The 18,494-nt window shown below is 37.0% G+C and overlaps 1 protein-coding gene across 3 annotated transcripts in view; it reads left to right on the top strand.

The window, feature by feature from the left end:
• The window catches only part of Rop (Syntaxin-binding protein Rop), a 341,037-nt gene that overhangs the window by 140,028 nt on the left and 182,515 nt on the right, over positions 1–18,494 (top strand). For 2 of the 3 annotated variants that reach the window (XM_067137313.2, XM_067137315.2), the window contains exon 4: positions 2,001–2,104. In XM_067137313.2, the coding sequence (XP_066993414.1) occupies positions 2,001–2,104 (104 nt within the window). Of the gene's footprint in view, positions 1–2,000; positions 2,105–4,981; positions 5,086–18,494 lie in introns of all 3 variants that reach the window. The other variant, XM_067137314.2, reaches the window with a different exon arrangement.

The following is an 18,494-nucleotide window of genomic DNA, read 5'->3' as shown; positions in this document are numbered from 1 at the left end:
TGACCGACGGTCATTATTGAATGTTCTGGAAGAGATTGTGGTGGATGCTACATCCAGAATCTTGATTAAGCAGACTCTCACCAACACAATATCAAAGGTAAAATTCAAGAACGAAATCTCAGAGCCCTTCGAGATAAAGGCTAGGGTCAGACAAGAGAGTGAGAAAGATTTGAGAGAGATGGGCATTATGGAGGATGAAATCAATGACAGGGTTAGCTTCAGAAGGATGGTGAAAAGCTATCAGGGTTTTATGGTGGAGACAGAACCCAGGAGACAGAGATACCCATTACCAGAGGAGCAGAAGAAAGTACTGATCAACGGGCTCAAGAAATACTGGCAGGGTATCAAAGCCGGCAGATGAACGAGACACAGACACTGAAAATGAGATTGGTTGTTAACACGCAGTCCATATAGAGGCTCAATTAAAAAATGTTACTTTGCCTGAGACAGAAGTTTTCTTATTTATAAATACTATGAGGGGCTACCCCAAATAACCAGAATTATTTTTTAAAAACATGAAATTTTTCAAATTTTTTACAAAACAACCTTATCCCCTTCAAAATACTTTTCCATTACAATTAATACATTTGTCCCACCGGTGCTTCCACTGTTCGGAACATTTTTTGTAGTCATCTTTAGAAATGGCTGACAGCTACTCCCTCGTTTTTTTCTTGACCTCTTCAGTGTTGTCAAATCGGTGTCCTTTCATGCCCCTTTTCATGCGTGGAAATAAGAAAATGTCGCACGGAGCCAGGTTAGGCGTGGGACAGCGGAACCATGCCATTTTTAGACAAAAACTAACAAAAATGGCTGTGTGTGCAGGTGCGTTGTCGTGCTGGACGAACCAGTCTCCTGTCTGCCACAAGTCGGGTCTTTTTTGTCGAACACTGTTGCACAATCTTCTTAAAACTTCCCAATAAAAGGTTTGTTCACTTAAACTTGCCATCGTAAAAAACGAAACGAGAACAAAACAGCGCTAGAAAGAACAGTCACTGCAGGTGAACGGAACAAGCCAGGTCGACAACACAGGCAGCACTGAACTGACAATGAGTTGCCCTACACACGTCTAGCATCAGAAATGCATACTACACAAGCTTCACCCACGGCAACGTTATTTCGGTTATTTTTGGGTACCCCGTCGTAAAACTGAAAATGATGGGTCTCTTAACTTGCCTCCCATGAAACCGGATGGGGTACACTATCCTTTATTCTGAGGTGCTGAACGTTAAAAGTATCATTAATACCTCAGTATGTTATACTGTCCAACACAGCATGAACTTGAATAAGGGAAAACTAACATTATATCCTGTCCTATCGACTTCCTTATTAGCTTTTGCCAGGCACGATTTCATTGTGTGATAGGCGGGTAGTTTGAATTAAGGTACTCCTGTTGGTCACTTCAGTGCAATTAACAACTTGCTAGACTGTCTGTCAGGAGGCTTAAGCAGTCTGTAAGATGCCAGACCCTTTTTTCCTTTGTTTTCAAAAATTAAAAAGCCTTGTAGTAACTAATTGCAGAATGAGTGTCAAGTAAAATGAGATTTTTGTTGATAGTATCTTTTCAAAATGGAATATAATTATGAAAATAATATTTACAGTGTTAAAATAGGAACTTTCATTCCAAAATAGAGATTCATATTTTGAAATTGAATTAATGCTACGTGCTAGAATTGTGGAAAAATGAAAATACCCAATGCCATGCAGTGGTAAAAGGACTGTGTTTTGAATCCTAACCAGTGCTCGTGGGATTTCTAAAATGGAAGTCTCCTTGCTGTGGTTTGGATTCCACATACAACTGGAGGTACCAATGCTATGAGTACAATTTGTCACATAAAATTGTAAGCTTTGCATATTTATTTGCAGTTGTGGGAGTTCTGAACTAGATTAAAATAAGAGGAGGATTTGGAATTGTAAGAACAGATTAGTACTTAAGGCTTTGTTAAGCTTGTCTATAAAATTTATTATACTTGTTCAGTGTATTATTACTTTTCTTTTTCCAGCTTGTCCTGATGACTTATTTAACAAGCTGTGTCGAGCTCGTGTATCGAAGTATATCAAAACTCTCAAGGAAATTAATATAGCTTTTATAGCTTATGAGGAACAGGTAAAGATAAAGACATTCATGTTGGTGACATCCACAGGCTTCTGGTGGTGGCTTGGTGTTAAACTGCTGCACTAACTTGTGTATCGTCCGCTTTTGTCTTGTTCTTGGTGTCCTTTTAATTTTACTGGAATTTATAGTTCCATAGTTTTGTAAATATTATTAACCTACTGTCTGTAACACAAGGTTGGTATTATTTATTGTCTACAAGAACTTCTCTTCTACTTTGGGAGAGAAGGGTTAGTGTTGAAGGTTCATGCCTCTTTATTGAATCCTGAAACTTCTGTAGTAGTAGTACAGCAGAAAATGATTTGGCATAATATTTTACAACTGCTATTTAGAAGTTCGTAATGTTACAGAACAACAACATTTACTGCAACAAAATTTTATTTCAGTATAAAGTCAGTGTGATGTTGCAGTGGTTTTCCGTTAAGTGATTACATGCGAGAGGAATCAAGTGGTACATTATTTGTATTGTACTGCAGATATGCATGTGCTAGTAGTCTCTTGAGTCCTCTCCATGCTGGGCTGAGTACCTTCCCAACTTGGCAGGTTTGATTGTGCATTTGAAGGTGCTCAAATCCGTCTTCCTTGTCGGTAGATTTAGTGACACACAAAAGAACTCGTGGGACAACATTCTGGCACCTTGGCATCTCCGAAACCCATTAAAAACATGTAGTTAATGGGATGTAAAACCAATAACATTGTATAATCTCTTTATGTTGGAGTTATGAGTTAAAAGCACATAAAACACAAATCTTCCTTTGACTCTTGCTGTATAATCTTTCTGTACATACATGGCCTACATTACCAGCACATAAAAAGAAAAACAGAAAGGAGATCACAGTTAGCTGTGTATTAAGCTACTAGTAAATCTGCTCATTCATTCTGAGTACTGTGTTTAAGTTTCCAATTCCTGTACTTCTCCCTCCCTGTCCCACTATTTGTGAACTAAAATAGATTATAATGAGTAGATAAAAAAGGCAGAAAACATAGCCTCTGTAGACTCTTGGGATACATTAAGTGGTATGGTATGGTATGGTTAAACATTTTATGTTTCAAATTTGACAGGTATCGGTATGTACAAATTAAATTTAATTCATAAATGATACCTTTTTATTTACATGCAAGCCCTAACAAAGATGTCTAAGTCTTTTCAGCTATAAATATAATTGGAAATAAAATGTGTGAAATTGCAAGCATTTATTATTCTTAAGTTCAAACCGACATTTGTATGCATTAGATGAATTAGGCGATAGTGAAAAATGTAAATGAATAGGGACAGGGACAGTAATAATGATGGAAATCACTAGAAACTGTATTATGTTGTAAGCTTAAGGATTCTTACAGTGAAAAGACCATGAGTACGGTATAGGATAATAAATAATTCCACTTTGAGGTGTTGGTGAATATACTATTTTCTTTGGAAGGAAAAGTTTTGGATGACCACAGGAACATCTTGAATGATAGAATCTCCCCCTTCAAAACATATGTGAGGCCAAAGGGAACTTACGTTACCTGCATTTTGATGTATCTTTCCTGAGCAGGTTTGGTGAATGAGAGCATTGCTAGCTGCTCTCCAAGGCAGCTGTAGGCCTAGTTTGAATTGTTCAAAGTAGTTTTGTTTCATTAATGATATTTTCCTTGGCATTTTAAACAGTTTAGAAACATTTATGTTTGAAACCACAACTTTGTTGATAATGTTCTTCATGTTCCTTCAAATTTTCATTACAATTTATTTAATAACAGCTATCTTACTCGTGATATTGTACTCTTAATAATCAGTTTTATTTTCTGTTATATATTTATAGATAACTTGATGAAGTGTATTAATAAAACACTATTTTAATGCATATAGCTTAATACCTTTCCTACAATTATGAGGAATTATCACTATTTTCATGTGTTTCCTTATAATCTTAGAAGTGAAGCTTCTACGGTGTGCAGAAGTATTTTTCCGGGTTGAACCGTGGTGTTGTTTCCTGTGCATTATGTGCAGTTTGCCGACGTTTCAAATACATTGCGGTATTCTTTGTTAAGGCGACTGAAATACCGCTACTCAATCCTAGGTAATCAGTCTCCCAGGCAGCAATCACACTGAGAGAGTGGTTCCTGACCTTGGTCTTACATATCCTACCCTTTCTTTCTGACATAAGCCCCCTGGCTGTCCCGTGAAAATTCTGGAAAGTATGTGTCACAGCCAGGTGGTGGGACTTGCCCATGTTATCATACATAGATCAAGACATACAGACCACAACATAAACACGCATGATGAACCTGTAATTACATAATAGCATGGGCAAGTACCACCACCTGGCTGTGACACATACTTTCCAGAATTCTCACGAGACAGCCAGGGGGCTTACGCCAGCCAGAAAGGGTAGGATATATAAGACCAAGGTCAGGAACCACTCTCATAGTGTAATTGCTGCCTGGGAGACTGATTACCTCGGATCGAGTAGGGGTATTTCAGTCGCCTTAACAAAGAATACTGCCATGTATTCGAAATGTCGGCAAACTGCACGTAATGTACAGAAAACAACAACATGGTTCAACCTGGAAAAAGAACTAAATGTTTCCTTGTAAGTTTAAGGCTAGAAGGTACTTGCCTTGAAAACTGTTCACTCAATTGTGTATAATATTTGTAGTGTTAAGAAGGTTGCTGAATTACTGTTAATATTGTTTATACACAGTATTGAATGTCTTGTTACAGGTATGGTGTTGGAAATATGTTGCTTTGGTTTGATGAACTGAGTTTTGTTTGTCATTGTATCCTAGAAATGCTGTTTGCAGAATGTGCCAGCACCACCTTCAGCTTTGCTGATGGATGTTCACAGCTTTAAATGTTTCTTGAATAGTTGCTCTGTTTCTTTTCAACAGTGTGCCCTGAGGAATTGTTCAATGAACTATGCAAATCTTATGCTGCCAAAAAGATAAAGACTTTGAAAGAAATCAACATTGCATTCTTACCATATGAATGTCAGGTTTGTGGACAAAGTCAAGAAATATTGAAGTTATTGGATTGCTTTCAAATTTTTTTCTTTTTAAACAAGAGCTCTTTTCTTGAGTTTGCTTGATGTAATGTACCCATTAGTTAGTTGCTTGTCAGTGCACAGCACAGCTTATTATATTCTGCATTTCTATGGCCTTCTCCTGTTAGCTTTGCTGATTGCAGTCAATTATTTTCCATGATAGTTATCTATACTTGTTGCATTATGGATTGAAATCCTACTCACCCATTGAAAAGTAATAAAGATTATCTCCAGTAGTTCATTTGAGGTGAGGTCAGTTTCTTGATTGACATGGAGTTTCTCATCCAAATCTTCACAATGCTCAAGGCATGGTATTCTAGTATTGCTCAGTTGTTGTATTCATAACTATAGTATTACATCTACCAGGCTGGATAGCTGCAGTCGCTTAAGTGCAGCCAGTATCCAGTATTCGGGAGATAGTGGGTTTGAATCCCATTGTCGGCAGCCCTGAAGACTGTTTTCCGTGGTTTCCCATTTTCACACCAGGCAAATGCTGGGGCTGTACCTTAATTAAGGCCACGGATGCTTCCTTCCCACTCCTAGCCTCTTCCTATCCCATCGTCGTCATAAGACCTATCTGTGTCAGTGCGATGTGAAGCAACTTGAAAAAAAAAAAAAAAAAAAGTATTACATCTAATTTCTTACCAAAATATTCCCTGTGGGTGGGGGACGCAGGCGAAGAATACACCCATGGTATCCCCTGCCTGTCGTAAGGGGCGACCAAGGGATAATTGTATTAAAACCATGAAACTACTTGTGATTAGTATCATCATGCTGGGAACACCATGGTTTGCTTTTACTTGCGAGTAGTACCACTATGTTAGGTACACAATAGGTTTGTGATTAGTAGCAACAGAGGGTGAAACAGTATGGGTTTTACAGTACCCATGATTAGTACCACTATATGCGGAACACCACGGGCTTACGTTGCCTGTGATTAGTACCATTATGTGAGAAACACCACAGGTCTGGGAGTTACCTGTGATTAGTACCACTATATGAGCGACACCGTGGGTCTGCGTTACCTGTGATTAGTACCCACTATGTGAGGAACACCATGGGATAGTAAGAGTCCCTGTGATTATTACACCTTTGTGAGGAACACCATGGGTTTGTGTTGCCTATGAGTGGCGCCATTATGTGAGAAATGTCGTAGATCTGCGTTACATGTGCAATGTACAATATTTGTGAGTAGTACCATAAAGTGTGGAACACTGAGTCTACGCTACTTTTGATTAGTACCGCAACCTGACAAATACCATGGTTCTGCTTTCCTAGCGATAAGTACCATTATGAGGGGCAGTTGACCTGGATTTTGGACCCCTTTAGCCAACAAGCATCATCAATTCGGGATTGTGCTTTAGAAGCAGTCCCTTGATCAGTAATAGTATTGATTTAAAATAGTTTCTGGGAAGGTGGGGCATGGCTGGTGGGATCCACTGATTGTTTTAAATTCATATTCATCCATTCATTCTTCATCATCACGTTTTGAATTCTGATCAGTGGTGATTTTGGACTTTTAAATTGTTGTTACATTTTGTCTCATTTCATAACGTTAGGACCCAATGACCTAGTTGTTAGGCCCCTTTAAACAAGCATCATCATCATCTTATAAAAATATTTATTACTGGGCCATGCATTTCCATTTACTGTATATCTCCCCATAAAATGAAATTTATCTGACAGCTTTCAAGGATTTACCTGCAGTTCCCAATTATTGATTCTTCCGTTGTTTAGTGACCAACCCATTGAATTTTCACCAGTGTATCTTTTTCACTCCTAGTATATGGTGGCCAAAATTGACTGGTGATAAGCACGGTTTTTGTTTTCAGTAATGGACACCAGCTTTGTTTTGCCTTTACTCAAAATTATGGCCAGCAAGGCCATTACCTGTCTGCATTACCTGTGATTAGTACCCACTATGTGTATAAATCCTTGAAAGCTGTCGGATAAATTTTATTTTATGGGGAGATATACAGTAAATTTAATTTCTTCTGCATAGTATATTTGGAAACACATTTTAAGATACTTGACCCTCCACAACAGATATTTTTCTTATCTGAAGCGGGGTGGAATCTGAATGTTTTATAGCTGGTTAAAGAGGAGTGGGAAAATTTATATACTTTATAACCTTTACCTCATTCATATTGCTCTCTCTCTCTCTCTTGGGTGACTGTTCTAGGATTTATCAGAAAGTGATGGCAGATAGATGATGTTTAACTGTATGCACTCAAGAACCTACGTTGTTTAGTATTGCCCCAAAATAGTTCCTCTGATCTCCTGATGACCCTAACATTGAATAATATTGAACGTACATTAGAAACCATGCTACCAATTGTCTGCAGTCTGTTCTTTTCTAAACTTTGTACAAAACTGAATTTTTTAAAAATAAAGTGTGTTTCTGCCAATGCGTTAGTTGAATATATGCTTCCCTGATGCCATGTGAAATAGTTTGAAATATTGGCTCTGATGTTAAAGTAGGCATGAGTTGCATGGATAAGCTGAAATATCTTAAACACTAGCTTTTATTTTTTGTTTCCTTAAATATTGTTTTCTATTGAATTTCAAAGTTTCTTCATATTCATACAACACACCATACTACCAACCACCACAGAAACATGCAATAGTGAATACTGTACCTCTCTCCACATAGGGTTGGTATCGTGAAGCGATTGTCGACTCCCGTTAGCTCGCCTCTCAATTCAAAACAAATAAGTGGAAGTACAGAATTTCATATATAGCAATTGACAGAGCCATAGAGTAACAAGTATATGTTAATCAGGTTCCAACAGGCAAATGGAGTTAGAGGATATGGTTTCTGGTCTCCTTGGACTAGTAATAGGTGTTCAACTGGCTTGCATGTTTCCCAAATGAAATCAAGAGGTCAAGGTCAACTTTATTTACTGAAGTGGAAAGCTGGTATACCAGTAAGAGATTGTTCGAGGACAAGTGATCTTAGACGGAAGAAGCTGCAACATTTTAATGTAGATGTAAACTTTGAGTTGATGGATTTTAGTAGTCTTCATGTGAAAGAGACAATTATTTTAAGAAAATCTGATTAGGCATATATGTTAGTTTTAAATGTTTGAGTTAATAGACAAGGCTGGTATTTTAAGAAAATTGTAGTTTAGAGTTTAATGATTGACATACAGTATATTTTAATTTGGAGTTGTTTTAGTATAAACATTTTTAAATGTTATAACAGGACATGTCATGAGATTGATTGATGTTGAGTGTGAGGTAATAGGTAGGTCCAAGAAATATTTGGTAGTTTTTGAGCCGCTGAGGAAGAGAACGTTTTAAAATGTTCTCGAAATATGTACAGTGTTCATTGATGAAATAAATAATTAAGAATTTTAAAGTTTTGACAGGGCTGAGTTTGAAATATAACAGTGATTCAATTAGTGAATAGATTGAAGTCAGTATGGACCAATACAAATTAAACCACAATAGTTAAGTTAATAAATTACATGACTACCTTCGCTCGACCAAATAAAAAACGGGGAATGCAGACCTTTATTGCAGTCTTTCCTGTTTGGTCGCTTATTGATAGGTACAGTTACTGCTTTTCTTCAGTCAGAAGGTACCTTATTAACATTCCATGCTAATCTTATAACTCTATGAAGCCATTTTATCCCTGCCTCCCCATTATATTTCATCATTTCAGGTGTAATTTCATGTATTCCTAATGCTTTGTAACAATGGAATTTATTTACCATTCTTTCCACTTTCTCAAGCGTAATTTCCCTATCATTGTCCTGCTCCCCATGAACTTGGTTGTTTGTGATGTCACAATGAAGATTCCATTTTATATTGAGAAGGTTTTCAAAATATTCCTTAGTCTTGTCCAGTGATTCCTTGGGATCTATTGTGAGCACCTAATTTACCCAAAATACTATTAATTTCCTTTTTTACTCCCTTTTTTAAGATTCTTTATTATTGTCCAGAAAGGTTTCCCTGCCGCTTGACAGCCTTTCCAGGTTATTCCCGAAATCTTGTAGGATTCAAAAATTATTTGTTTCACTCTATTTCTTTCATTTACGTACAACTCCCTCTCTGCATCAGTCCTTGTTTGGAACTATTTCTGATACGCCTTCCTTTTATGTTTACAAGTTGCCTTCACTTCTTCATTCCACCAAGATGTTAGCTTTTTACCATCTTTACACACAGCAGTTGCCAGGCATTCTGTTGCTGTTTCTACTACAGCATGCGTGTAGGCCACTCATTATATCTCTATATCCTGAACCTTCTCACTGTCTGTTGTTCGGAACATTTTACTAATCATATTCATGTACTTGTAATTTCCTCGTCCTGCAAATTTTCTACCCTTACTCATTTGCAGACGGATTTCACTTTCTCTGTCCTAGGCCTAGAGATACTTAGTTCGCTACAAATCAGATAGTGGTCTGTATCATCAAAAAATCACCAAAAAACGTGTACATTCCTAACAGATTTCCTGAATTCAAAGTCTTTTTTGATATCGTCTATTATGGATCTCGTGCCCCTACCCTCCCATGTGTAGTGGTGAATAGCCTAATGCTGAAGAATGTATTTGTAACTGCTAATCACATACTAGCACAGAATTCCAGTAAACTCTTCCCATTCCTATTAGCTTCCATATCTCCCCCACATTTATCCATCACCTTTTCATACCCTTAAGTTATATTTCCATCTCTCGCATTGAAATTGGTCTTTATCACTATCCTGTCCTTGCTGTTGACCCTGACCACATTGTCACTCATTGCTTCATAAAACTTGTCATCTTCATCCTCATCTGCACCCTCACATGGTGAATACACTCAGAAAATTCTCATCCTCAATTCTCCAGCAGCCAAATCAGCCCACATCATTTGCTCATTTACATGCCTAACAGAAACTGTGTTGCATGCATTAGTATTCCTGATGAACAGTTGTACCCCACACTCTGCTCTTCCCTTTTTAACACCACCTTCTCTCTTCCTCGTTATCTCCCTTTACTCAAATTATTAACACAGCCAGATGCATCCTCTTTGTTGATTTAGCCAGTTCTGCTTTCTTACTTTGATATTAATAGCTCTCCACTGAATTCAATTTTGTTTGCCAAGTTGTTTCTAAGGAGCCCCTTCCCTGTCAAATGGAAATGGGACTCTGTTACTCCCTTAGGTTCAAGGCTTGCTTGAAACGTTCTGAGTAAAAATTCTGTGAAGCGTGACGCTACCTTGTCTACATGTGGTCCCAGCGAGAATGTATCCTCTTAATAGGTTAGGGACCACGGTGGATTGTATAGTCCTAGCTGCCTGAACACAAGGAGGATCATGACTTGGACCATGCCCAAGATACCCACACCCGTTCCAAAACTGGTATCTCAACTTCAGGACCACTTACTAGGCCACTCAGCCATTACCCATGGTTCATAAACTAGGATGTAACTGCAGTAACTCTCACTACAAACCGTGCGTTATGAAATTGGGAGTAAGGAGACGAGCTGTTGACTATGTGGTATGATCTAAACTGTAAGTGGAGAGATGGCGTGGAATGGCATTAGCCGAGAATAAGCTTGAGAAGAGCTTAAAAAAAAGAAGGAAAGATCATAATATAATGTTGGAATTCAAGGGGACAAATAACGGAAAATATTCTTTTATAGGATGAGGAATAATTTATCAAGGGAAATATTCAGTAAATATCAAAGTTCATTGAAAGCATTTAAGAAAAGACTTAGTAAACAATTGCTAGGGAATCCACCACCTGGGAGACAGTCCAAAATGCAGATCATTGATGATTGATGAAGTATCAGATATATAAAATTCTCTCTCGCACACACATCCAAAAGGGATAATATAAAATATTAGAAACTCTAGAAATTTATAGACATTAATTATTAAATCCTCAATGTTTGCTCAATTATAAAATTGAAAGTTAATATTTTAAAACAATATTAAACTTTAGCAGCAACTATATATTTTTGAGACAAAAAACACACACACACATATGTTATAAATTCATAATGCACATAAATGCTCTTTGAGAACAATTGTCTCGAGTAACAGTTAAATGTAATAATTTCACCACCTGGCAATAGAGCCTAGACTCTGAAACTTGTTGTGGTGTACAACATTTATTAAACATTTTGACTGGTAACAGTTTTAAATTTTAGTAATAAATAATAATAATAATAATAATAATAATAATAATAATAATAATAATAATAATAATAATAATAATAATAATCGTATGACCTCAGCTATCATGTGCAGACATTTCAATTTGACGCCATCTGGCTGTCTGCTTGTCAATTTTGATGTGTTGTTACTCTAGGTCCACTAGATGTCAGACAGAGCAAAACCAAAACTCTCTTGGGCGTCTATGGCTGAGATTTAATTAATTTTATTGGGTAAACACCAAATGTGTCACCAGAGATCTTTTAAATGCCAACATTGTAAGACATGAAGCGTCGAATGGACTTTTTTTCGCCCTTCGAAAATCCGACTACCTCTGCCGGGTTTGAACCCGCTATCTTGGGATTCGGAGGCCGACACTCTACTACTGATCCACAGATGTGGCTAATTTTAAGTTTTCATAAAGAATTAATTGACAGTCTCAGACAAGGCCTACATAAGACATGGTTATGTTTAAAACTTACTTTTGATTTTATAGACTAACATTTTCATGTGGACTCCACCTGTATTAATATACTCAAAGATGTACTTGCAAAGATTCGAGGTGATGAAATAATACACATAACTGTTGTGGTAATATAATCAACAAACATTTGTTTTTCTGCATTTGGTTACTTCTTGAAATTACTGTGAATTATTGATATCAGTTTGCTAACTTTGTACATCTTTCATAACTGAAATAATTAATCCAATGCCATAGAATTAAACAATATTATGTGTCATGCTATTAGGAATGTAAATGTATAACTTCCTTTTAGTTACAGCCCTGAAGTAAGCTACATAAAACTGACAATGAGAGGTCACTGAGTTTCCAAATTAATCCCTGCTACTTTCAACAGTTGTCCTTGAGTCTTGTTTACAGTCATTGCAAAAGCTTCGTTACGCAGATATAGTACAATCTCATAAACCAGCAACAGTTTCTGCTGCTAAGCATGTAGGTCTGATTCCCCTAATGATGGAGTTCGAGTGATATATTCAGAGCAGACTTTCTATTTGCTACTACCTGAAGTCTCTTCAGGTTGGAATAAATAGTCAAGGAAATACATAATTAAGTCATTGTTTTAGAATTAAGAACTGCAGGGAATGAAAGATTATGGTACATATAGTTCAAGCAAGTAATCTGCACTTGAAAGCAATCTATACTCATTCATGGAATTGAGGTTATTTTTCCAGGGCATGAATTGCTAGATTGTATAATGGAGCAAAGTCCAGTTGTGAAGTAAGCTATCACAGCAGGCCTTGAAGTTCTTTTTTGAAGATGTCTAGAGATGGCACCACAAAATATGCAGCTTTTGAAGTTACCCCCTCACGTTTTGGTCTCTGCCTCTTCCTGAGTTAGAGGGAAAGTTAAATGGGACATCTTTAGCTGGTGTTACCATGGTTACGGCCGACTATTCCATGCTGTTCAAATTTGAACTTTACCGAGCTCGATAGTTTTAGTCTCGTAAGTGCGGCCAGTATCCAGTATTCAGGAGATAGTGGGTTCTAACCCCACTGTTAGCAGCCCTGGGGATGTTTTTCTGTGGTTTCCCATTTTCACACCAGGAAATTTCTGGGGCTGTACCTTAAATAAGGCCACTACTACAACAACGCCACCCCAAGAAAGATGAAATGACGTTACGCTCACAAATGCCATAGGGTTAGGTTAACAGTGGAAAGGATAAGGATCACAAATTAAAAAAAAAAAAAAAAAAAAAAAAACCACAATGTACAACTCTCAGGAAAACATTCAACTTACCCAGATACAAGCGGAAGCAGTGGAATCTGTACTGCAAGCCCATTCCATTAAAGAAAGTCTATAATCCCCAGGAAATACTGAGCAGGACATCAAAGGAGAACATCAATATTCTTTAAAATAAAATTGTAATTAAATTTTGTAATACATTACATTAAAGAAAAATTTTAAATTATTCATTAATTTTGTAAATAAATGAAAATTTGAAAATATAAGGAATTAAATATTTACAATATAATAAATTTTCTGAAAAATAAATAAATCGATGAAACTAACATAAGTATAGGGTTTTAAAATAAATTTTCTCAATTAACAAATATTAGAATAGGTGCGGTGCGCCATAACTTACAATTATTTTTATAGAACTTTTTAATGCTTAATAAAATTTAATGAAATTAAATGTGAGACAAACAGCTAGGGTGTATAACATGCGGAGTTTAATGCAATCCCTAGTGGAGGTATTACACGGTGGAGATATGGTCTGAGGCTTAGTTCCATAATCATCACATGAAATTAAAACGTTAGGACCATTCCGACACAAAATATAACAACACATAATAGGTCCAAATTAAAAAAAAAAAACACAGATAATTTAAACACAAATCCCAATTAAAATCAAATGGATTAGTAAATCAACTCAATTAAATCCCATATGCAATAAAATGGAAATCAAGGCAGGTCCGTTAACCCAAGGCGTCAACACACAGTGTGTCAAACATGATCCCATGCCAAGATCAAAACAATAACAATAACAAATCAGTGACGTACACACGCAAACAAAAGGATGTGCAAGATAAGAACAAGAATGACACAGTTACGTAATAGGACAAGAGGAGGCAAGATTATGCAATAATGAGAAAATAAGATAAGGATATTAAACGTATGAAACACTCCAGTAAGCTAAGCAAAGCATAAACCCCCATGAAATAATGGATTTTAAGTTACATATCTTACTTAGAATATTTCAGTTAAACTATATACATCAATAAACAAAATTTAAAATATCTAGGACATCCCAGTATTGAAAATTGATAATACGTAGACACATACTTTAAAATTTACCTATGTATATGAACATTCATACTTTGTAGCTACTATGAATTTTTAAGTAAATGAAATATTTTAACATAAGGAGAAACAAAATTTATCAAACATGAACTAATTAATAATAATAATAATAAATAATGATAATGAAAATTTTCAACATAAGCAGAAAGGTAAAACGGTGCTTTATGCTGTGCATGAGATCAACACGAGGCAGTTACTGAATAAAATTTTAATGCAAAGATAATAATACACCATAACAGATGGACCAAAATGAAACGAGGAAGAATGTGCACAAGGAATACCATATCCACGGGACACGATAAAATAAATAGAATTAACACACGCACTAAACAAAATAATACTAGTAAAACACCAAAGATGAGCCAAAATAATAATCAGAGGGCCAAAAAAATTTGGATAAGAAAACAGAATTGCAAGGTTACCAGTCAAACAATGGCAAGTCTTTTAAATATCAGCAACATGGCTTACAAATGTTAAATAGAAGTAGAACACAAAACTCAAAATATCACTATAAAACTCCACCAAAAATAAATTAACGTATGATTAAAATTTTTTACATGATCCAACCAAAAAAATAAAAGTACTTACTGGAGTTCAGAAGTATACTATAACATCTTACCCGTCCTGACCCACATGCACTGGTAATCGCCGTTAACACTACAATTACATAATAAAAATATTAATACAAGTAAATATATTGAATTATTCCTAAATGGGATACTTAAAATGGATTTATCCGACTCCAGTCAGGTTGTCTTTCACCTTAGACGAGGAAAGCAGAGACATGCCTTCCTGTGTCTACCCTCGATCAGTCTCAACGGCCCACAGTTTCTTTCCAAAGATGTCCGCGCTGGCATTAGTGTCTGGCGAATAGCTGTGCGCTCTGGTGATAGTCCATACACACGGCTAGTAATCTAGTTCGCTCAGCCGTCACACACAGCACATGCGGCTGCCACGAAGTGAACTTTCAGAATCACACGATGACAGTATGCCAAAATAGGCTCTTTTAAAATTAGGAGAAAAATATGTTGACAATGTCCAATCCATATAAGAATTAAAGTTAGCTGTGCCATACAAACATGTATCATAATATATACCAGTGTTTAGAGGAGAATCTGAATTCCAATAGTATTTTGTTAATGTAATAACGTTACACCATGGACGCTTCCTTCCCGCTCCTAGCCCTTTCCTGTCCCATCAACGCCATAGGACCTATCTGTGTCGGTATGACGTAGAGCAATATTGTGAAAAATTTGAACTTGACAGTATAACTACCTCTACAACTAGTCTGAGTGCCTTATGTGCTTTCGTGTAAATTTTGGTACTGGTCAGTGGAGGTGTGTAGATTTGTATAACGAACAAACTAACTTACCTTTAATTTTATAGATAAAGATACTGAGTTACTGTTTTCTTCTGTGTGAATTAGTTGTGTAACTTTTCTGTACAGTCAAACTTGAGGACATATGACCATCAATTAGAAAATGTTACGTTTTATTGCTTTTCTGCTGGGTTAGGTTTGCCTAGTTAGATTTTCTTTAGGCATATACATTCATCACTTAGTTTTCCCATTTCATTGATGCTATCATCTTAAATGATTTGGATTCTACTGCTTCTACAATCTCTATTTGTAGGTACGGAATGTGGCCACATGTAACCAGTTACTTGTCATTGCTGTCCTACCTTCTGATTTTTCCATGTAAATCAGAGTTTTAGCGCACGAGGGTCAAGAAAACACTACGAATTTGTATCGTGTAATGTTTACACGTCGAATTTAAAGAAAATTAACAGTGTATAATTGATTTTCAAGTTATAAGGCCATGAATTCATCTATCAACAAAGAATTATGATCTTAATATCGAGAGTAATTAATCAGCAATGATCTGTTAACTCATATGGTTTTATCAAGTATTGATTGATAAATCATACAGAGGATATAATAATCATGAAAGTTGTTGTAGAGGAAATTCAGATAGCACTGGAATGTGCAGTGTCTGAACTGATTCCACGAAAATCAGAGAATACTTACCTTCGTCGCGTAGTGGCATAAATGTATTAAACTGGATTAACTGGTCGCTATGGTACTCTGCCATGAATTGTTATACCATTAAACTTTGGCACTTCGCTTAACCACTGTCCTCATTCAGAATGGAGATCGATTTAGAAACAAGAAATAAATGCCTTATCTGTGATAAAACCTTTTCTCATAAAGGCTTGCTTGTCCACATGGGAAAGAAGCATAAAGATAGGTTACGCCAGAATGAGAATCAGTACTATGCCCTGATGGAACGACCTACTACTTCTAAGGGCTCCACGGGAATATTGTCTTCGTTAGGAAGAAATTTTAGACCACAATATAAATATTCGGACTCCGAGACAGAAAGTGAAGATGTACAAGATGAACAAAACAAGGATACTGTGAACAGACCGGAAGATAATTCCGATACACGAAGAACCCAATGCCCTCACTGTGGTGGATATTTTCAAGGAGCGAGAGGTGTAAACATTCACATTAGTCGCTCTCATCCACAAATACATCGAACTATCTTGTTAACCAACTTCAGTCAGCGCGTATCTCAGTCAGAAGATGATATTATTCCCATTGAGCAGCAATATCCTGTTCAAGAGGAGACTACTTTCCAGTCAGAATTAAAGGAATGGAAGAACAAATTCATTCAGTTCTCCAGTGAAAACGATTCTGAGTTCGACACACTCGTGTGGGAGTTGTCGGAATTTCTGAGTAACTCTATCCATCTCTTACCTGGTCCAAAACACCCCGCTACGAAATATTACGAAGCCAGGAGAAAACAACGTCTCTGATATCAAGGTAAAACATATAGCAAGTCCTCGAATCCACAACGTGCGACCAAGAGAGAACGCCAAGAAAGAAAACGTAAATATGACTATCAGCTCACTCAGTTTCAGTTCTACAATCAGCGAAGGAAAGCCGTGCGGAGGGTACTTAATCCATAATCCGAATCTTGCAACGTCGATATTTCCAAAATATCTGCCACTTACTCCGATTTATTTTCCATTGAAAATTCCAATATAAGGCATGATTACTGCTCCAAAATCAGCGACGTAGACCGTGTAGAGCTAGATGAAACGTACAGCCCCAGAATCACAAAAGAAGAAATCTCCGCCGCAACACGTCGAATTGCAGTAGATACCGCTCCTGGTCCTGACCGTGTCTTAGTACGTGTCATCAGGGACGACACGGTATGCGAAATCATAGCAATCATTGCGACTAGAATGCTTTCAACAGGCAAAATACCCCAGTGTCTAAAGAGTGCTAGAACCGTGTTGATACATAAGAAAGGCGATGTCGAATGTCTGTCAAACTGGAGACCAGTAACGATCTGTTCGGTAATTAGACGTGTTATTGAAAGGGTATTAGATCAGCATTTGCGCTCCTTTGTAACTTTCAGCGAACACCAAAGAGGCTTTAACGACCAGCCAGGATGCCTTATAAATACTTCCATTCTCAGAGGACTCCTCAAGACAGCAAAGACAGATAAGCAAGATATTACCGTGATCTTTCTAGACATATCAAAAGCCTTTGACAACATCGGACATGAGCACTTAAATCTAACACTAGCTGGCGAGCCACTTCCATCTAAACTGAAGGAACTAATCATCAATCTACAGACTGACAATACAACACAGATCGAAACCACTAAGGGTAAAACGAAGCCAATTCGCTTGTTGAGAGGACTTATGCAGGGATCACCATTATCGCCAGCATTGTATAACTTGGCCACAGATTTCATTTTTGATGAGATAACAGAAGAAAACCTACTACAAGCATATGGCAAATCAGTTTCTGCAGAATTGCCCCCTCTTAGTATTATAGGTTTCGCCGATGACACAGTTATTGTTGGCAAAAATAAGGAAGCGGCTCTTGAGTTGACACGCATCGCTATCACGTTGTTCCAGGAAATCGGTCTACAGATAAATGCCAACAAATGTGTGGGCATATGTATTGAAAAGGGGAAACTCGTGGACGGAGTGCTCGATATTCATGACAATTTTAAGGTCAGTACTGTTAAAGAAAGAGAAGAAATTCGATATCTTGGTGTCACTTTTAACGAAACACTCACCTTTGATGCAAACACTTCTTTAAAAACCTTGCACAAGAAGTTAGATGCTCTTACAGCCTCACCTTTGTTAAAGGCAGATCAAAAGTTCACTGTTTTGAACAAAGCAGTCAGTCCCACTCTCGTGTATGCTTTTCAGACCGCTGAAATTAGACAAGTACCGCTTAGCTTCCTGAAAACTGCCGACAAAATGGTAAAGAGCTCCCTAAAGGAAATTTTGCAATTACCCATGGATACACCCGATAGTTCTCTGTATTCTGATTTAAGATTCAAAGGCCTCGGACTTTTCAAAGCAACCTGGGAAGTACA

Source organism: Anabrus simplex, chromosome 1, assembly GCF_040414725.1.
Source record: "Anabrus simplex isolate iqAnaSimp1 chromosome 1, ASM4041472v1, whole genome shotgun sequence".
NCBI lineage: Eukaryota > Metazoa > Arthropoda > Insecta > Orthoptera > Tettigoniidae > Anabrus > Anabrus simplex.
Note: the sequence above shows the minus strand (reverse complement) of the source record. Positions and strands in the feature narration are given on the sequence as shown.